Below are 22,782 nucleotides of genomic sequence, written 5' to 3'. Positions count from 1 at the left end.
ACTCACCACCACTGTAATATCATACACTAAAAGGGTTGACATTGTGTCTGAACTCCCTAGCTCAGATTACAAAATAGTGCTACTGATGACTGTTCAATCTTCAGCACTTGCACTTCAGTGGACTATCAAAATGCAAACTAGCTTCTCTGAAAACTTATTTTTTTGTTGATTTCTTGAAATCCACACATAATTGCAAGACTCAATATTGACTCTTGGTATCAAAACATAACAAAAGATGTCACTGAAAGTCCAAAACAAAATCACATGAAATTAAAGGTAACATTCTTTCCAATTCTGTTCACATTATGTCAACAGTAATCTTAGTATCACTGGAATACCAGAATCAAAAATGAAAAAGAAAAATGCGCCAATTCTCATGACAAAATCATTATACAATGTAATGTCTCTCATACCACATGTACTTATTTCATTGTTCATTGGTTATTTATTTATTTATTATAATATGCTTGGCTGGAATCCGGCAATCTGATTGGCTGGAGCCGGGGTTTATATTCTCCACAAGAAGACCTGCGCGCCGCGTACCATTTTTGAGCTCGCGCAAATTTTGAACGCCAACTTGAGAGCTCAACGCACCATAATGTTGAACAAGTCTATGGCCTCAAGATTGATTTTGATTGTTAAATTTTAGTCTTTACGAACCAACAAATGAAGAGTTTCTGTAAGGAGCGGAGGCTATGTAACAACAACATGAGTTTTTAAAGTTTTTTGAGCGTTTTTTTTTTAAGTAAAATTCTTCAAGTTCGATGTCTAATCACGATATCGATGCGTTGCGTAACCGTATTTTATGAATTCAACTGTGCACGCGCACGCGTTCTGAAACTTTCTTTTTAGAGTTTGTATGAGGCTGAGCGCTCCTGAACTCTCGTTCCAACTTCGGCCCTAAATAACGAAACTGCCCACTCGTTTTTAACTTTAGCATATTATAATGAGGTTATAAACGGTGCGCTCGGGTATTTGGTTGCGGACATAAGACCTCTGGGGTGAAAATTAGCATATTTGGGTGAAATAATCACCTCGCTTCGCTTGGTGATTATTTCCCGCCAAATATGCTAATTTCACCCCAGAGGTCTTATATCTGCAACCAAATACCCTCGCTTGCCGTTTATAACCTCTAATTCATTTTCATATCAGGTTAATTTCACTTTGACAAATGTCCCTGTTATTGAAAGATTGAAGTAAAGTATGATAGTGTTAGAATGTATAGGGTGATTTTTATATTGGCCTGGGCATATGATATAGAGTCAGATGATATTATGTTTGAGGAACTCAAGATTATCAAAGTTGTGGTAATAAATTATAAATCTATATGTAATGCGAGTGGGAGTAGATATTACTATATCTACTCCCACTCGCATTACAATGTAGTTCTGTTTTGTCCAGTACTAGCAAGGTATCTTCTAACTCATCAAAATTTTAACATTGCATCTTAGAAATGACATGTTTAACTTTCACGATGGACTCACGTTCTGAACCACTTATGGTATTCATCACATTCTGTTGTCTATAAAGGGTATAACATGCAGTTACAATACAAAAGTTTTGTGAATTCTCTCTACTAATAAAATGCTTGCTATTACAACATTACATACATTATTCAAATCATATTATATTTGTAAATATTCAGTATGTCTTGAGTTAAGTACCGTACTGCAAGCTCAGAATAATATATCTTTTCTATCAGGTTAAATACTGACCTTGAGATTTCAAGTTGAAGTTTGAAATCTATATTTTCCTGCGTATTGATATAAAGCAAAATATTACCTTTTGTTTGCAAGAAAACAATGTGTTAACCCTTTAAAAAGGAGAGAAATATATCTGTCGATCGCTTGTTTTTCTGCTTATTTTTTAAAATTTAATCTTATCAATCCTTGTTCATTTATATAATACAACAACATCAACACTGTGTACAAATACCCACACCCCCGAAGTTGATACAGCCAGCATCAGTTTTCATACCTAATAAATTATTAGGTATTCAATGAAATTTTCTGCATTGTAATTAATGCTTTTTCTTGTACACAAACTAATCTTACTGAATGTCACTCAAATAATTGCATTTCCTAGGTTTTATTGTTGGTTTCAGTATATTAATAATTATAACCCATATGAATATTTGGAGTTACACGGGAGTTGCCTACCAGCATCTGTGATATGCTTTATTGAGGTTTTTGTTCCTTGTTACAGCCCTACTCACTCTGCCTTTTATCATCCTCTTTTGATGAGCACACAGCCTATTACTCTTTTCGTATGAAATGAAAAAGTGATCATAAAATTGAAAGAAAACCAAAAACTATATTTCATCATCAATATATTATCAACCTTCTTCTGTCAAATGTTCTTACACAAGATGGCCTTCACACTGTATGTAGAATTTAGATTATGAACCAGTGGGTGAGAAATATTTTTTAAGTGTGGTGAAATCTGTCTATCCAGATACATGTACTTTAATAATGACACCTTTAAAGGACATTTTTCACTGCAAAAGTTTCAAAATAAATATAATTTAACTTATTATTCATGAACATTTGTGTATTAAAGACATTTTTTCTCTTTTGTGGTACTTGTACCAGAAGTAGAAAGGTTACACTGGAATTGATCTGGTTTTCTGTATAAGATATATGAAAATTCAGTCATTGGTATATTGCTGAATTTTTCTCACCAGTAACACTTAGTACTTGAAATAAATACAGTCTTCATATGGCAAACATTCACTCATACAAGATTTAAAGTCACATATTTCTTGACCTGAAATACTTACCGGTAACTGTTCTATGTGCATACCTATCTAATTCACACCTTGGAAACCTGTGTTTTCCATTGAATTCAAACTTGTTGAAAAAAAAATTGCTTTCTGTTTAATCTTAACAGGAATGTACCTCACAACGAATTTCAACTGAAAATTTGATGCCAGTCTCTGTGAGCATTTTATGTACAGTACATGTATATCTATTAACTGTTGTGATTTAGTCACAAAGCATGGTTTTATTGTTTTGAGTTTTATCATGTGCCTCAGCAAAGCCAGATTTGTAAATATTTGGCAGAATAATTATTCTGTACAATCCTTGATAACTCTACTGCTGTTTTACTGATGTACAAAGAAGACTAATAATCTTTGTATCATCCTATAAACTTTTAAACTTTTTCCTGCACTCCAATTGAATCTTAACCAGTGCCTTTTTCATGCCAATGTCACATGCAACTGACCCGAGAATGTGCTTTTTGATGCTTTAATATGTCCATATGGCATGTACTGGTGTAAGATTGAAACAGAAAGATTGCCAGAAATTTCAAGTGTTAATTTAAGCTCAGAAGTGTTGTAAGTTAATGACTTTGAACTATTTTTCTTGGCATTGAGATCTCAAATATCAGTGAGAAATGATGATGAGATATGAGGGATGTGAAAAACTGATTTTGAAAAAATTTGCAAAATACTTTATCGGAAACAACATTGCAAATTTATACTCTCCCCAATAAAAAGTCTTTCCAAACATGTTAAATACCTATTCCATAATATATCATGCATTATAGGGGTTGCCTTGTTTTTTTTTTATAAATGTTTTAAATGTGTATCCTGGAATGGTGAAACTTTGCTTTATTACATCAGAATATTTGCTGCTTATAGATAAGGTGCATTTGTTCAGCACCCACACTGTGCAGTTTGGTGAAACATTGTGTATGTTTGTTGTACCGATTAAAAACACTGAACTGTGTCATGATGACCTGTGCTTGTTTTGACAGTTGAGGTGTTACTGGTGTACTGGTAGTGATCGACCTACTCACATCAAAGAGTTAATAAAAGGTAACATTAAATAGTGTTTATCAAGGCAAGTAATAGTAACATTGGATGTATACTTTAACCTGTTCACCCCCAATTCCCTGTAAACATGTCCACAATCACCATTGATAACAATGGGTTAGGGCCAAACCATGGTGGCCAAAGGGTTAAGAAAGGTTGTCAAAGTATAGACTAGCTGCAGTGCTGTACATGTAGGTTGAACAGAATAAACAGACAAAACCTCAAGCTACCTGCACTGCACTGTATGCAGTATGCATTGACCTATACTTTAAGTCAACAATACATTCACAAATGAGATTTATACTGTTGTTTCTGAAACATGTTTCTTTTTGTTTTTGACCACAGAAGACTGGATTCTATATCATTTGAAAGGAATAATAAAACTATATTTATTGTATGCAGCTCATGCAAATAAAAAGAGTTGGTATTGAATGAACCCACCTTCTGTATTATGAAAACATTTGTACAATAGACACCAGTTGTAACTTTACAACAAAACTTAGAGGGAAGGGGGAGGGGGAAGCACATATGAACAAAAGATAACTCTTGGTAGAGGCTTCTAAAATGGATGCTGAAAATCAATCCCTTTCTGATTTACTCTCTCTGACACTATCCAATGCCCATTTGTCAACTTTTCAATACAAACTATATGAATTGAGCCTTGACAAGAACTTATACCGGTAAAGTGTTATCTATGGTAACATTTGACGGTATATTGAACTCAGTGCAGTCAGTTGATAAGTTAGCGTTTACTACATGTATTTCAAGGCGCCTTATGGAGAAAAACAAAGAGCAAAATAACTGATGTATATCAAAAGTTATAGCTATTGTCCTGTGGTATATCATCCTGATTACACACCCAGTAGATTATAGCATCAGACATAGACTGGTCCCCAGTCGCTTGGCCTATGTTATCAGAGCAGTTACTGTCCGGCCAAGCAAGGTGTTGGGGCAAGGCATTCACCCCACGATCTAGTCTGACAGTCTGCTGAAGTTTATTCCATTCTTATTCTGTTTTTGATATTTATATGCCCACAGACTTGGAGCAAGTCTACATCAGACAGTGTTGAGCACACATGCCTTGCCATAACAAATTTGTCAGTTTTTTAAGGGGCAGGTTTTCTATCTGAGCTTTGTCTCTGAGCAAATTGACCGACTGTGCACAAATTTCAAAGGAGAACTAAGGACTAAAATCACACAATCAGTCAATGTCGACGACCACTAAAGCCAGAACCAGAGATTGAAGACTTTAAGCACTCCATGTATAAAGATACCTTATAATTCCATCTGGTAACTCCACTACATTTTGAAATACCCAATATATTTGCTATGTTAATGCAGTGTGTGTATTTTCACTTCAGATGAATTGATGAACCAGTCCTTGTAACGAGCATGTTATCAATATTTCTGTAAGATGTGTTTACATTTTTACGAATTTTTTACGCATAGTTTATGGCATACCGGTAGACCAAATATGGTGATATGCAGCACTACAGTCAGTGATAGGACGAAGTTGTGAAAAACTTTTCGAAAGTTTCGGAAATTGTCTGTTTAAAGACTTCTTACCATGTATAAAAAAGTTGTGAGATGCAATGAGAAACTGAATTTGTTGTGATTTGTAATTTGACCCTTTATTATGTAAATAGTGCTTATCAATAAACCAGGAGCAGATGATGTAATTACATTACCTATACCCTTGTCTATTCTGTGTGTATTTACAACTGTTCATTTGATGGTATATTAAATGCTCATTAGACATTTAACACACAGCTGAGGTGATTTTAAGTGAACTTCAAAGCTTGCACTGTTAGCTGAGCACTGTATGTGTATACATTGTATATGCTGAACAATCTACAGTTGCCCCAAGGAACTGCAGGTACAAATGGCCCCTTTATAGGAATGGTTATTAGTCATGGCCACAACAACAATTTCTCTTTAACAATTGTAGTCACTGTAACTTTACCTTAGACAGTCAAATATCTGATTTGTAATTGTATTCTTTCACTTCAGCAGTTTTTCATATTTTTTTGGGAGTAGATTTGTCTATCTGTCTCTATATACCGGTATGTCTCTGTGCTATTTCTCAAGCATTGTCTGCTTGTACATTTATGTATTATATTATCATAACACCTGTATCTTACCCTGAGTAAGGTGGACAACGGTTACACATCATACAAATACACAGGCAATGACACCTTATGATACAAATAACTCAATAGGTTAGAGAGAGAAAATAACACAAGCAAGAAAGTAAAGGAAATAGAGAGAAACCATATCGGATTAAAAAAGACTATAAAGATATCATTGATCATATTCATACAATCTTTAATGCAGTTTGCTAAAGGTAAATCTATGTAACCGTATTGTATTAGAAATGTCTTAAGTCTAGACTTGTTTGATGTAAACATATGATACTGGCTTAGAATGTTGACACATAGGTAATAAAGAATCTATAACTATCGGGGATAGGCTGGAATTAAAACCATTGAGATTTTTCATACTCATTGTTCTGCATGTTCATGTTATTTGATTTCAATGGTGTGTATATAGACCTTTATTCAGTGACAAGCCAGAATATAATTGACAAAGAAATTTGTTTGACCGTATCAAGAAATAATAGTAATGACTATGGAATGTCAAGTTATTCTTAGAAGTCTACGTTTTATTTGCAGAAATTGCTAACACCGGTACTGGGAATGTGTAAAAATATTGGCAAATAAAAGTTATGATTTTGATCAGTTGGTAAAATTACAATTGCCAACATTGTCATGAATGAAAGAGGAATAGAATTTATAGATTTCACATTGATCTTAACATGAAAGACAATTGTTGAGCCACTAGTAGTGGCTCAACAGAATTACAATAGATACTATGTATACCCATTTTGTCTGTGTGCATTGTGGTTTGGCAAGTTTACAAGCTGAATAAGTAGGAATTTAGTAAATTGCAGTTTGCTAAGTAGTACCTCCCCGGTATAGAAATAGTGAAAGTCTTGTTATGATTTGTATCATCCAGGTGATTATTGGATACAATCGCCCAGCAGTGATATTTACTTTAATAGCAACTATGAAAGGAATTCGGGGAAAGTTTGTGCATTGGATGACCCAGGGGAGATAGAATGTGAGGGTACGTTATTACTGGCTATATTATTCAATGTACTCATTGAACATAACAAGTTGTTACCTAGGATACTGACCTTGATCAGTGATGATCCATAGTATAATTAATTTGCATATTGTGTCACTTTGTATGCATATCAAGCCATACAAGTATCTATTACCAATGTACAAATGGTGGTATACAACAATGCTATTAAGATACGCATATGTTTGTTTTAATTGAATCTCTGCTCTCAGTACTTTATATACAGAATATTACATTTAATCATCTCAGCCACTGTGTATCAAAATTAGACTGCTACTGCAGTGTACATGTACTTTTTGAAGGTTAGGATATTTCATCAGACAGAATGTCTGATAGTCAACAATTTTCTGATTAACAATCAAATGTTACCATATTTTCACTACATATTTTGTAAAAATGATTCTATATTGACCAACTGGCACAAAAATATGGTCAAACCATTGTAATTCTGTTAATTTTAGCCTTACTAGCTTCAAACTAATGTCATATATACAAAGCCAATATGGTGGAGAGACGTTTACAGTTTCTCAGAATCTGTCCCTATAATACACTCAGCCACACTGTAATGTGTCGAGATTTATATCCCTCAAAATAGAAAATCTGAATTTCATTGACTCAAAACATCTGTTCGAGTGGCATTATTTTTGTTAATATTATAGGACTGACTTGCTGGTAACATAGATAGAGACAATATTCATGTAGGAACCAATGTCTTAGGTAAGCTGAGTTGACATATTACTGACTTAAAAAAGTTCTGTCTGAGTTTAGGAAATCTTCATATGTCCAATCCAAGAATTGAGTGTGTAGGGCTGACCTAAAGAATTCATTTGTTTTTATTTAGAGGGCATACTGATATAAACTAGTCTACTCTTCCAAAGCTGGTTGCAATACCAAGTATTTGGTTTGTCAACACAGCCTGTGTATTTACAGCTAGTGCTATTGTTGATAATGAACTGCTCTGGACATAGTCCCTCTATCCTCTGGATAGAGGGACTGTGTCTGGACATAATACACCAAAGGGGTCAGCCCAAAACGGTAATCATTACGTGGCTCAAAAACATCAATTGTGATTACTAATTATATCATACCAATATAGTTGATGGAGCCAATACTGCCAATCTGATTGGTCAAGACGTGACAATAACTGTGCTATATTTGCAATATAGCATGGTTGGAACAGGCATGAGCCAATACTGCCAATCTGATTGGTCAAGACGTGACAATAACTGTGCTATATTTGCAATATAGCATGGTTGGAACAGGCATGAGCTCTCAGCTAGAGAAGTATTCCCTTTTTGACGTTTCATGCCAGAATTTCAATGTGATATTACATGTATGATGTAATAGCAATAAACCACCTCAGCAATGGGTATACCACTCGATTTTGACCAATTGTTGCCTCAAGAAAAATGGGTTTTCTTGAGGTCTATGCCGTAACCTTGGAAGTTTTTACCTCCATACACGATCAATACTTTCAAAGCTGTGATTACAGTAACTAAAATGCTGCACTTGGTTATAGTCCGACTGAGATCTCAGCGGCAGATATGGTATATTGTTACAATTGCCCGAAATTAGAATTTTATTTGTAAAACTAATTTATAATAAAACAATACAAAATTTGATTGACAGCTGACACGTTGTCCTCAAAATGTGCAAAATGTCCCCCAAAATAAACGGTAGTGGGGCACTGTGTGCCCTGGTTTGAAATTCCAGACTGCAACACTGCAAAGGCATTAATTACTTCCATCAAAGTGGATCATTTTATGATATTTCACAATAGATATAACTGTGATGGTCTGTCATCACTGTACAATAGAACATGACTGGTTATTTATAGGGTTAAAATTGCTGGGGCTTATTACACAGTGATTCACACAAAGTTTCTATTTTGAGAGTTTAAAAAAATAAATGCATGATGCTTGCCATAAACCATTGAGAAACTATGTCAATGTCCTTGCAAATGGTTTATTGTGCTTTTATAAACAACACAAGGAGAAGTAACATAGAGATGGTCCGTTAATCCAATTGAGACACTGTGATCCGAACTACTGATAAAGAGGCTGTGGTAAAACTATTGATATTTATGACAGCCATTAAAGGGCAGCTTTGGAGGACCAAAGTGATTCTACCTTTTTACCTGCACAATATACTAGAATAATCTTCTAAGCAAAGATTTTTTGTTGTTGCATGTTGTGTAAACCTATATTCCTTGATTTGAGAAGTGAAATTTGTACATTGTAGATTTGCTCATTTAATAGGTTAATTCTGTGTTGGTTCATAGACCCTAGGGTCTAGGGCTGGCTCTGAAATTCACCTGCATGTCTGTGATACCTGTAGCTGAACATTTTATTGAACACATTCATGCCATATGTCACTTTGGGTTTTTCATATTATTAGGTACCCACTATGTATTCCCCCATCTTCCAAATATCATCATTACCGCAGATTTTGAAATGTCCATCCTTAAAGGTATACAGTCACCTGTAATCTAAATATGCCCATATATCGTTCCTTGGTATTCAAAATGCCCATGTGAGGGCACTGTTTTTAAAAAGCGGCAACCCGCTTAAAATCTGTGATTTGGTAGATTTTCTCTTTCCAAAATTCCATGGTAACTGGCAAAATTGGAACAGGTGACAGTATACCTTGAAAGCATGCCAATCATTGCTGGTAGCTTTGACCATAGACAGAAGAGAAACCTCTCTCTACTGTCTAAGATTTGATTGGCCTGATGCATAATATTTTTGTTATGAAAGTGTAATGGACATCCGTTATGCACACACATTAACACCTTGATGTAGGCTGATCTCCAGCCAGCTGTATTATCCCCTGAGATAATCCCTAAACCATAAATATCAGGTATTGTCATGTCAATTTCTGTTGCCTCTTGTGAAGACTGGTTAGAGCTATGTCAAAGCTTTGACTGAAGTAGAAGTTGCTACTGTGCGACATGTCCGTCTCCCCCCTCTACAGTCTATGGTTAAAATAATAAGCTTTGCCTTCATGACAAAGGGACAAGGAAAAAAAGACTGATACAGAAAGTTACAGAGAGAGAGAGAGAGAGAGAGAGAGAGAGAGAGAGAGAGAGAGAACTTTGGCCAGCAAACCTTTAAAATTTCAGTGAATATAATAAAGATTCACTACTTGAACAGAGAAATTACTCAAGAGAACACTTCTATTTTTAACTCATGTAGGTTCACAGACTCACATGTCAATGTACAAATTAGTGTAAGGTAAAGATTGTTTTAAAAATTTCTCCTATACTTTATATTGAAAAGATATTTGAAAAGAGTATAATGAACATTGGATAGGGTGTAAAGTTTACCAGGACCTCATGGAGTGTTATTACCGTGTACCTCATGAAATGAGTGTAAGATACTGGCATTGACAGTGTTCAGGCATGGAGGTGATTTAAGAAAACGTCAACATTGGTTCCTGCATTCATTTGATGCTTGAAGTTCTCATTTTTTGTTTTGTCTCGTCACTCAATTTATTATTATTTATCAATCGAACGGGGATATTGTAGGGGGTGTGCTTTTTTGTGTAACCGATGAAATTGTTTCTTATGAAAAAAGATCCAGCAACGTTTAAAAGTGCCGATTACAATGATATGCAACTTGCTCAAAATAAGAAAGTATAACGCAAAGCTGGCTTAAATTTCTTAAAAGGATGTCATTCATTTTCTTTCAACAGAGAGAAAGCCTACCTTCCGAATGAAAATAACCGTCAGACACGTAGCGCCCCTTGTTCCAAAGAGCGCTATCGGACACAAAATCTGGCCATTTTTGAACCCGTCAGAGTTGCAATGTAGTTCCAGTGTGTGCTTCTATGTTTTCAAGAGAGAGTTTCTCAGTATGGTCCGCACAAGATATGGTTTTAAAGTAATAGAAAGCTTTGCAACATTGACCGCGACCGGCGGTGTGAATTACGTTTGCCGCAGAGCGCTGAACGGACGCCCGTACTCTGCATATGAATTACTGATTGATGCTCGATGGACGGTGTTTTCACAACGCCGTGTGTTCGCAGGGTGTACGTGCGTACGGTCGGCTGGAGCTATGTCGCGCGCGTATTGAAATTTGGGTGGTCCGTGTCCAACGCTATTAACTCGTTAATAGGTGGTTAGCAATTTCTAGTCCAATTGAAGACACTTTCGTCATTAACCGATGCAGTTAACTTTGTGAACGCTGAGAAATAAAACATCGCAAAAAACTGTTTCGGCAAAACGTTTACATGTACAGGCATGCCCCAGTTTGCATGTCTGTTAAATACGTTTTCGAGCACCTGTGCAGTGTTTCATCAGCCCAGATCGCTCGCAACACTAAATTTGAAGTTGCCAACGATAAAATATCTTTGTATGTGCTATGCCAGCCCAGTATGTTGGCAAGCATAGGTGATCGTTATGGGTTTCCCCCCTGCTTTTATGCCCCCTTCATTTTAATTGAATTTCACACGTACTTGAAATACGGACGCCGTATGTCTGTCTTACAGTGATGGAACTCAAAACAATTTCGGTGATTTTCATGTTAACGCGGCCCATCTCAAGCAGTTGCGGTTTAAATAGAGCCAGGGCCACGGGTTCAGTGGTGCAGCATGAAGCCAAACATTCACTCTATTAACGTCCCGTTAGAGTGTTTTGTTTCCACAAGACAGTTGTTGGTCGCTGGCTAAATAAAAATTGTTTGCGGTCATCAGCGGGGTTCCGCTAAAGCCTGGTGTTCGTCTGGCCTTGGTAAACAGTATCCCCAGATAACCCCGAGACGAACAAAGCTGGTAGTGATGTCATTTGACGAAGATTGACAGGCCCACATGACCTTCAAAGAACGTTGATTGGTTAAAGCAAAATGTCAGGTTGGGCTCGTAATTGATACAGATTCCAGCATCGATAAATAAACAGTGAATTCGTCCGTCTTGTCTGCCTATCAAACGGTGGGAGTTTCCAACAGCCCCATTCTCGGGTTGCCACACATGTTACATTTCTCGCTATTTCCATGGAAATTGGTACATTTGTTGCGACACTGTTGCACGTGATTGGCTGATAAGATTGGCGTAGAGAATCCGACCAGTTGATAGCACAGAAAAAAACTCCGAAGAGTTTTATATTCGGACAATTCTGTGCGTGGAAGTTTCGTAAGACATTCGAAAATATACTACTACTAGCGTTTCCATGTCCATGTAGATCCGCCATTGAAGTTTGACTCGATTGTAAAGAAATCTTCTGCTTTTAGTGTTACTCCGTTGGAGTGGTCGGTCGCACAAAAATGTACGCTGGCCGCAAAAGGAGACGACCCGTGAAACGGTAAGAATGGTGCGCAGTGCACTTCGTCCTAGAATCTCACCAGCGCGCCTTCCAGTTGGTTGTATGCCAGTTAGTGGCGTTCAGTTGGTTCTTAAAACGCAAAGCCAGCGACCCTTGCGTGACAAAACGCACTATAGCCGTACACGTCTTGTTTGCATCATGTTTACATACAGTAGAGCAGTGACTAAAACGTTGCCAGCTTGCCTTGTCTGCAACTGATCGCTTTTAAGCTCCGTCAACACGCTAAGAACCCATAGCGTGAGAATGAAATTGCAAATTATCATACAATATAGAGATTTAATATCTGGTTTGCAAAAGCCCGCGTGCTAACAGTAATCCCATTTCATGTCAACAGTATTCCTCCTAACCAAGGCAATGTTGAAGTCAAGTCGAACCCGAGTAAGCGACATCGAGATCGGCTGAACAAGGAACTCGACAATCTTGCATCTCTACTACCATTCGAGGAAGATGTCATTGCCAAGTTGGACAAGCTGTCGATATTGCGACTCAGTGTCAGTTACCTGCGAAACAAGAGTTTCTTTCAAAGTAAGTGATAATATTTGTTTCTCGACGGTGTGCGTGTGCTTTGAAATGCTTATCTGTAGCTTTCGCGGTCGACCCCGTACCTTGCGGGCTTTTACCTCCACATTGCAGTCTACAAATGCATTGGAAGTTACATTGCGCCGTGTGTAGTGTGTGCTGCGATGCCCAGCTTTGATGGACTCGTACAGTCACCGTGGGTTCTATTCGGCAAGGGTAAACAGTAAACATATTGCATAAAATCGTTGACTTTAATCATCAAATGAAATAAGTGCTAAAAATTACATTTTCTTCGGAAATCAAGATCATATTGTACTTAAAATCATCGCGATATTTGTTAGCTGTTCAACTACATAAGCACCGCGCCTCGGGCGATCACTTCACAAGAGAACAATCTGAAAAAGGCTTGCCCGAACACAATCGTACCTACACATATTTTGTCTGGGTGATAACCATGGTGGTTCTGTCATAGAATCGATGGAAGAGTACCTGACAGCGTATCGATGGAGTGCAAAGACACGGAACCTGTCTCTCTGACAACATTATTGTTAATGCATGGCCCATCAACCCTGACTCAGAACTATGCAGTGCTCGAATCTCGTTTTTTGAAACATCACAAAGTCGAACTGAAAACTCGAATTCATGTAAGTTCCGTCTGCCCTATCAACGGTACTATTTCCCATGTTTTAGTCGTTGGCAGAAAGAATTTTTTTAAACGTATTTATTCTCCTGGACCCTAACAAAATTGTTAGCCGCTGCAAGATGGGGCGGTTTGTCGAATGTTGATTTACGCCAAAATGTGCCTAATAGTTATATACCTTCGGCAGGCCTACAGCAATGCATTGGCATCGGCTCACAGTATTTATACTGCGTCCTACGGTTTCCTAAATACCTTTGGTGTCAGATGGCCCTGCTGGAAGTTACACATGCAACGATTCGTATCGAATTGATTTGTCTTGTGTCAATATTTTCCCCTTTTGCGTGTGTTAATCTTACTTTGCGTAATGAAGATCAATATTCGTCATGGCTAATCAGCTGTGATGTTGTAACGTAGAGACGAAAAATGCAAGGTCAGTGTTGATGATGTTGTTAGTTCTTTGGAATAAGATTCATGGCCTATAAAATCGTAAGGTTTTCTGTAGACATGTGTACTCTGTGTTCTGTTTTATTTATTTCACTTCTACTTGTCGATGTTCTGTTCTGTGTAAGCTTATTTCATACTTCGTACACGTTTCGCGTGTTCTGTCATCGGGAATGTCGGGAAGGAAAAAACAAAACCACATAGCGTTCAGTTTGTCGTTTGACAAGTGCAGTAGCCGACGTACGACCAAACCGGCTGCACTCTATTGGGATATTTGCTTAAACGATCATTGCAGAACAAACATTAAATTGCCTGTATCGTGCTACCGAGCAGCATGTCGCAGTGTTTGCTAAAACAATCACGGATAACGGCAATGCCTGTCGCTACCTACGCTCAATACAAAAACATCGTTACCTGCTGTTGAACGTAAAAGTGTGCTGGCAGTACAGCGCAAGGGATGCTGCGCGCTATATCTGCGCTCAGTATTTCTAAATTCATCGGAACGTAGATTCATATCTCAACATGGCCTGGAGCCGTCCATGTTCCGCCTTTTAGGATTTAAAAATTCCATGCGTAAAATGTATAGAATAGCGGCTTTGTAGTAAAAAAAACCGGCCGTCTCTAGTTAAAATCAGAGAAGGACATAAAGTTGCAGACGATACTCAGAATATTGTGGGAGGAGTGGGTGGTGTGGTTTAGCGGTATTAGCAAGATGTAGGCTCCGCCCAGAGGGTTGTCGGAGGGGCTGTACTGATTTCATTCATAAAAAGTAACTTTTTACGAGATCGTTAAGAATGAATGAAGCAAATCCAAGACGATCTACACATCCCATGTATTTTGTGTAACAAAGGACACAAGGCTTTCCCGTGCTACGCCCAGAAATAAATATCTAGACTCAGGCAGCAATGGCTGCTGCAGAGTTCAAAATTGAAAACTGGCCTGTCAACAGTCTTTGCCTGAAACTCATAAGTATCACATGCCTTGCCATGATTCAAACCTCAAGTTCAAAATTTATGTGTAAGACTTGATTTATGTAAACACCTGTGAAATCTACATAATTTTTTTCCTTTCTGCATAATCTATTTGATTTAGCCAAAGACATGAAAATATTTTGTGATATTAATCTTTACTAGTAAATTACATCAAGTATGATATGCTTTTACTGTACAAAATAGTACCATGAATGAAAGATGAAATTCTACTTTGTTTAAGTTAGGGAACAAGTGTAGCATTGTAATATGTTCATCTTGACAATTCAGTATTTGAAGAATCTTACATGAAATGCATTCTCTTGGGCCGAATTTCTTAATCTTTTGAAAAGATCTAACTTTTTGAATGATACAGGAAGATATGAAGACTCTAATGTTTTGTCCAGCTTCTCTTTTTATGATTTTATTTTGCGTTTTCTTAAAAATCCTTCTATGAGTTCAAATTTATCTTTTCATGTAAGGATGCATGGATCATTCTCTATCAAATGTCTTCCCTTTGCAATGTATCCTTGTTGTTTTAGTGCAAAGAGTTTCTCATGTGGTGTCTGTCAATGGTGTTATCTCTATGTACTTGCCAATCGGCAGACCAAATATCAATTGTTTTCTGCCAATGGAAGGTGTACTTTCATTTTTGCACAATATTTCAGTTGTCAATAAAAACAAATAATTATTTTCAATCACGAGGATAAAACAGACCAAAAGGTGGCATTGTCTACGCATATTTCCATGTGGTTGTACAATTTTGTTTTTTGTTATCCTTCCAGATATGGTCCATTTGATATTTTGGCTTTCCTTTGTTATCTGTCTGTGTGTCTCTGTGAATAAGCCAAGCATTTACCAACCTGAAGTAATTCAAATGAGACTTGTGTTTGTTTGGTTAATCTTTCCATCATAGCCCTGCTTTGATTTCGTATCTTATCTTAACCTTAGCCTTCTGTGATCTCAGTTGTTAATTTGCCCTTATCATTACTACGTCCAGACCCCTTGCCAGATTTATCATTTTTGCGGTGGAATGGGGAGCTGATGCTTAAATCATGGATCTGTGAATTTTTCTTACTTGTCAGAGACATGAAACATAACATAGTTAGTTACCATAATTTGTGCTGAACACACATGCTGTCATTTTGGTCAATATTTTTTGGATGTGAAAATCATTATTGCAGTTCAGCATAGAATGGTCCTGTTAATTCTACATTGTAATCTTTCATGATTTTGAAATGGATGTGTTTGAGATTTGATCAATAGCTTCATTTACACCTCTCAGGAGAGGGAACTATGTTCACAAATCTTGCAAACAATTAAGTTATGAACTTGACTCTGGCTTGAGTCTCTCACAATACACAAGTTCAGAGAGTACATTCAAAACAAGGTGGAAACTTATTTTAGAAATAGGTTTTGCAGTTTACGAATTTCGGAAACTTGCCCATTTGGTTCTGATTCACTTTAAATGGCAGTAAAAAATGTTATTTTCAAGTCATTTCAAATTCTGTAGCTTCCATCTGTTTTCCCGTATCTCACCTAGCAATGCATTTGTTATTTTTTGTCACATTGGGAGACTTATTTTTCAATGAAAATTGTCATTCATAAATTTGTTGATAAACAAAGTAAACAAAATTAGTGTAACAAGGTTGCATTAACATCCAGCTGACTGATCTTTGTGGCGTACAATAATTACTGTTTGCAAGTTTCAGATTAGCCCTGGGCATTTTGCTTTTTCATGAATTTTTTGTACAAAATGTCAGTATTTAAAGTGTGCTGTTGATAATCTTTGGCATATAAACAGTGGTACAAATGAGCTGTGCATCAGAAAGCAGTCAGTATAATGCTGAATCCATTATAAAACTTACTTGACATAAACCTTCATCAGAACACAGCAGTTTGACTGTTACAAGATACCGTAATGTTTATTTTCGTAATATTACTTGTAAGCATTTTTTAGACAGCCTAAGGAACTTCAATTTGAGAAATTATTTTCTTTGCCCTGTATATTCCCTCACCAAAGTAATGCTTGTGGGCTTTCTCCTTGAAAGCTGTTCGTACATTAAAAACTTCCAAACTAGATATTGGGTCACAGCTACCGGTACTTTCAGTACATTAACAATTTCAAGGTGCTGTTTTGATTTTCAAATACATTCAATTTTATTTCATGTCAGACAAATATGCATAACATGTTATGTTTTTCCATTCATTTATTATGCTGTAAAGTGAAACCATGCAAACCATCATGTCTGTTGATTTCAAATTAAAGGGACATAAGCTGTAACTTGTGACAAGTATTCAGTATTCTGCTTCTGTATATCAACTACCGTGTCTGACCCTAATCCATTTGTCATGCTGAAATTTGAGTATTCTTTTTGTCAACACAGCTTGTATGTGTGTAGTGATCATTGTTTATTGTTTACAAATGAATTCTAGTCGGGACTTTAATACAATTTTCAATAATAACAATGTAGATTATGATAAACAATATAGATGTTGATATGCTAAATACTTGGCATAAAATTACAGTGTAGGGATTCAATGCAGAAAGTGTAGGGAAACCAAGAAACAAAAGTTCTGAAAAAATAGTCAAAAAGATATAGCTTATGGAGCTTTAATGATGGCCTGAAGTCATATTACAGCTGTTTGACTGCAGCAAATGGCATTGGTCACAGCAGAGTGACCACAAACAGATCAAATCAATTGATCTATTCATCAGAAAGTTATAACTAGACAAAGTAGACTATAACTGTTTGTCTACCAGTAGAATTGTATGCAAAGGCGGATATTTAGTTTCTAACTCACGACACATCACCCTGTCCGTCAATAAAACCAATAATTTCTCAACTTTTTGAGACAATTGCGTGCAAGTACATATATCAGTGGGTGATCACAACTCATCAATTCTATTTTTTTAGCCTGCTTTTGTTTCTTTTTTACCTTCAAATCTTTTTTGTCAACATTTGTATTAAATCTCCATATACATGCCATAAGCAGGCTTGTATTGTCCAACATACCAAACAAGACGTGAATAACTCATCTTGTTGAGTTTTAACTTTGCAGTCAACAGTAGATTTTTCAATTATTACAACGGAATTTCAGATGAACAAATGTAGTACAAATTCAGTGCAATAATCATAGATGGTGGTTGTGTGAGCAAGGTATATATTATATACATGAGTTCATAATTCATGAAGGATGTCTCAACATTGCATGTATGAGAAAGCTTTAGTTGCAACTTTGAGTCATTTGTTTACCACATTTTCAACACAAATTCTTACCATATAAAATCTGCTGATGTTTTTGTTGTGACAAGCCAATTGCTTGGATCTATTTCGTAAAAGTGTAAAAAGTTGTAGCACAACAGGGTCAAAGTGATAACGTGTCTTTTGGATTATGCCATTTAAGATAAGAAAACAACAGCAACTACCAATGAACTGAGTACAGAAACTCTTGAAAAATTTGTTTGTCCTCTTACCGGTAGTGAAGATTTCAAAGCTGGTCATTGCACTGAGTCTGAGAAACTCAACTACATCTTTCAAGAAACTAGTACAGTTTGACAATAGCATCTATTTTATAATAAATGTGTGAGAGTGAAATCTGTAGATGTGTTCTGAATCAAAACTTATCAAAATTAAATAGTGTGGAAATAGAAACACCATTAGGGTTGTGGCTTACTGGGTTTTTGGTACAGTAAAACAGTATATGTCATGGACAATTTGATGGTCAGTGAAAAGTTGATCTCGTGATATTCTTCATTTTGCTTTAAACACTGGTTCCTTTGTTTGACTTTTTGACAAAATACGGGCACTTTGAACACAAAGTCAGCTTTTTTATTTATTTACACCTTTATGGAGTGGAACAGCACTGCACACGAATTTTGGTGTAGGCTCACAAAGAAGAAAATGTGAACAATTACAAATAGAAAAACTATGAGGGAATGTTGCTTTTGATGTAATCTTTCAAGTCACATTTGAAAATATATTGACTAGTTCTTTGTCTGATTTCTGTATCTCCATCAGTTTCCAACTCACAACATGATACAACACTTAGTCAACTAGAAAAGACATCCCAGTCAAAACTGCTTGGCTAAATCCACATCCAAAAAGAATGAACAAAATACCGGTATTTGTATCATGAAATGGGAAACTTACATTGGCCAGACATGAGTGACAAATCTGAAGTTTGAAACACGCTTGTTCTCCACTTTTTATGTAACATCATGACCAGAGATGTATCTAGGATAAGATAACCACCAGCCCCTCCCCCCCCATTATCACATTCTACAAAGTGAATCTCCCCTCTACCATTTTTTCAGTGACATCATGTCTCCTTCAGTCACCAAAGTTGACATGCAAGTTAAGATGTATATGTCCTAGATATATGGGGGTTATTGTTGGGACAGTCAGCAGTTTAACAATCACATTAACCCTTTCACCCCCAGTTCCCTGTATACAGGTCCAACTTTACCATAGAAAACAAGGATTGGGGACAAACCATGGTGGTGAAAGGGTTATTAAACAACAATTACAGGGTGATTTTCTACTTTGCTGAACTAGTAAACCACCGCAGGCCACATATTCTCTATCTCTAGATTTGTACTCAATTGTTTAACCCTTTGAGTGCTAAAAAGTCAATTTTTGTCACCCTTATAAAATATACCTAAGTCAATTTTTATTATATTTTTGCTAAAATTTTGATAAAAGACTGTGGCCAGTGAAATGTTGAGTTCATTTGGTCCAAAATTATCAGAAAAACTACAGAAAAATTAATAGGTAAAATGTTGCACTAAAAATTTGGTTGGAAAAAATACAGCACTCAAAGGGTTAAGACTTATGATGTACCCTGTATTTGCTCGATTACTTACTAGTACTATCCTTAGTCTCTATTTATTTGAATACGTACCCAAATATTTAATATGTGATCCTATTTGATATAAATCTCATACGAGAGCACCTGTCCTCCACCCACTAGGGTGAAGGTGATCAAAGTATTGAATTTTTTGCCCTCAGTTACATAAATCTTTATCCCATAGAATGTCCCATTTGCTTCTTTGTCCATGTTTGTCAGTTTTATAAGGAATGTTTCTACAACAGCAATTTAAATGCAAACAGAGTTAGTGTTTAGTACGTGTTTAGGCTGAAACTGTCAGGTTTTTGTCAGTTTTTTACCTAGAAATATCTCCAGCTTAAGTTTGTAAGAAGGAAACTGGTTTGTGTCCTTGAAATCTATTGAATGGAAATAGATATGCAGAAAATACATGGCAATCGTCGTCCAATCATGTGACAGCACATTACTGTAGTTCTAATGTTGCTTCTGTTGCTTTTCAAATCTCAAGGTTGAGTTAAATGCTTTGTATGTGTGTGCATTGTAAGGTCAGTAGACAGTTGGTTTGTTACAATGGATAATCTGCTGTAACTATCTGTCATACTGTCAATCTATGTCCAAGCTCACAGTAGTAACCTGCAATCAGATATCTTTCTGAGTCACATTCTGTAAATTCATATCAGCATTCATTTATTAAAAATAAATTGTAATAAGAGAAATTAAAAGCATTTTCATGTGAATTGAAATGTCCCATTGTAGCAATTAAAAGTCTATTTCCAGTTTTTCTTTTACAACGCTATTACTTCCTTTACTTCCACGACTCTCCAATTTATGACAGATGTAAAAATACATTGACAGTTTTATTTTTGTTTTATACCAGATGAAACAAAATGCCATTTATTATACAATTTTTTACGGTTTTTTAGCTATATATGTTGATTTTAAGAAAGAGAGTCCAAGACATGACATGGTTTACTGATGCACGGAAGTCTTTTTGAACACTTTGAAACCAAGGTGTAGAGACAATGCAGCTTAAAATTCTGGCTATTTGTAATTTGTTACTATAACAACAGATCACAGATATTAGAATTGGACAAGTAGATGATTACTGGTATTATCAAAAAACCAGCATTCTTCTAGATTGAACATTGCCAGCTGTAGAAATGTCTCTAATAACGATTTACAAAATCTTAAAGCAAAGAAAAACAAAAAAGTGAACGCATTTGCAAAGAGGCTTGCATAAATTTTTACAAATAGGTAGATTGACATACATAGACCGATATAAGATTGTGTTCTACTGGTAGACTGTCAGCTATGACTGATTTGTAGATTGGTCAGTTCACAGATTAATGGCATCTAGTAAAAGCTGATAATATCCCCTGTAATAATCTTAATGATTTGAAAATGTCTTTTCAGATATCTACATGGTTAATATTTTAGTTGAAACTCTTTGTAATCTGCAGTAGCTATAAAATTTTACCTATGGTTGAATGTTACCATAGATTGAATTATTAGAAATTTACAGCAGAAACATTTCTGTTCCATAAAAAGATTACATTTCTGCTGGTAGACTTGCTGCCTGATATACAAAATCATGCAAAAACTAAGTATATGGAAATCATTGCAGATCTTATTTGTAACATATTCTGAGATAGTTTTCCGGGATTATAAAAGTTTATTGATGAATGTAATTGTGATAGGATTGACATCGGAAAGTTGAACACAAACGGAATGGCTTATCCAGAATGAATTAGCCAGACAACAAATACAGTGTGCAGATGGTCAAGTCTAAGTACATTGCTGTGTTTCAGATTAGGATGTCATGTGTGTAACAGTGTGTTAATAACTCATTTTGTGTTGGCAGTGTTGTATTGAGAAACCTGTATGTGTTTCATGGAGTGGATATTTCACTCATGACTTGTTATTGGCAGAGTTGAAACCACAAAACTATGATAGAAGTGTGGTCTTTGCCATTGTTTTCAAGACTGTATCTGTACAGGGCGGGAAATGAGATAAAAATGACTGTTGTGATGAAGTTGTGGTCTTGTCAACTGTCTCTGTTTGAAGTCCAGTTGATACTTTTTGGTTTCAGAAAATAAGCAGAAATTCATGAAACTAAATGAAATAAAATTGAATTGACAAGGCTCTAATCCTGCCTGTAATTTTGTATATTAATCTATCTTCCAACTTAAATATTATTTTACTTAAAACTGTCTGTAAAGATTTCACTTCAACAACCTAAACAGACATCTGTTCATAATAAGTTTCTATAACTGTCATGATTGTTATTGTCGTGATTGTTATTTCTTTTGCTCCATTTCAAAGTTTTTGTCATTCTTAATTCCAGTCACACTTTTTTTGCCAACTGTCGTGACATTGTCTGTATACATAGAATACACCTCAGGGACAGATATTCAGACTCTCAAACTTTTACATTACTCTTTTGGGCCACCACTCTTGTGGGGGCTAATTTTCAAGCTTAATGGAGTAAGACAACTTAATTTTCACTGGCTTATTTTTTGCAAAATTCAAATTTAATTTTTCGCTATAGAGTTAACATAGGGATGGCAAAATTTGTGCAAATGTTTAAATTTTTCAATTTTATTCACATAGTACATGTACCTTAATACTGTTGATCATCGAATAGCCCAGCAGACCTTCTGGCTAAAACATTACAGTGTCTTCATGAATTTATCAGTTCTGAATCACAAGAAACATTGCTTTCCACAAAAAAAGTATACTTCTAAAAATGAAGAACATTAACTCTGTGTGTGTTGGTAATTGTAAAAGTATTTTTTTCAATGCAAGATGGTGTTTTATTCCGTCTAAACAGATTGACGGTTAAGAACAGGTGTCTTATTTCTATAGTTCGAATATTCTTTCTTTAAAGAATTCAGTTTTTAAGTATATTAACTCATGTACATGTAAAATGTAAAATAGTAACTATGTAGTTGCTCTCTGTCAGTGCAGGCAATGCAAGGGACAAGAGTTAAAAGTCTATAGTTGTGGTACTGAGTCACTGTCACTAAAGACAAACATTTCCCAAAACTTCTATCATTTATTTTGACTGCCACATGAAATTACTCTATCTTACAGATATTGACCAGAG

At 35.9% G+C, this 22,782-nt stretch overlaps 1 protein-coding gene across 2 annotated transcripts in view; it reads left to right on the top strand.

Annotated features, from left to right (window-relative positions):
* LOC139141795 (aryl hydrocarbon receptor-like) overlaps positions 1-22,782 on the top strand; it is a 98,303-nt gene that overhangs the window by 13,245 nt on the left and 62,276 nt on the right. Inside the window, exons 1-2 of one of the 2 annotated variants that reach the window (XM_070711454.1) lie at positions 11,883-12,257; positions 12,613-12,803. In XM_070711454.1, the coding sequence (XP_070567555.1) occupies positions 12,220-12,257; positions 12,613-12,803 (229 nt within the window). In that variant the 5' untranslated portion in view covers positions 11,883-12,219. Of the gene's footprint in view, positions 1-11,882; positions 12,258-12,612; positions 12,804-22,782 lie in introns of those variants that run through there. The other variant, XM_070711453.1, reaches the window with a different exon arrangement.

Source organism: Ptychodera flava, chromosome 10 (assembly GCF_041260155.1).
Source record: "Ptychodera flava strain L36383 chromosome 10, AS_Pfla_20210202, whole genome shotgun sequence".
Classification (NCBI taxonomy): domain Eukaryota; kingdom Metazoa; phylum Hemichordata; class Enteropneusta; family Ptychoderidae; genus Ptychodera; species Ptychodera flava.
Note: the sequence above shows the minus strand (reverse complement) of the source record. Positions and strands in the feature narration are given on the sequence as shown.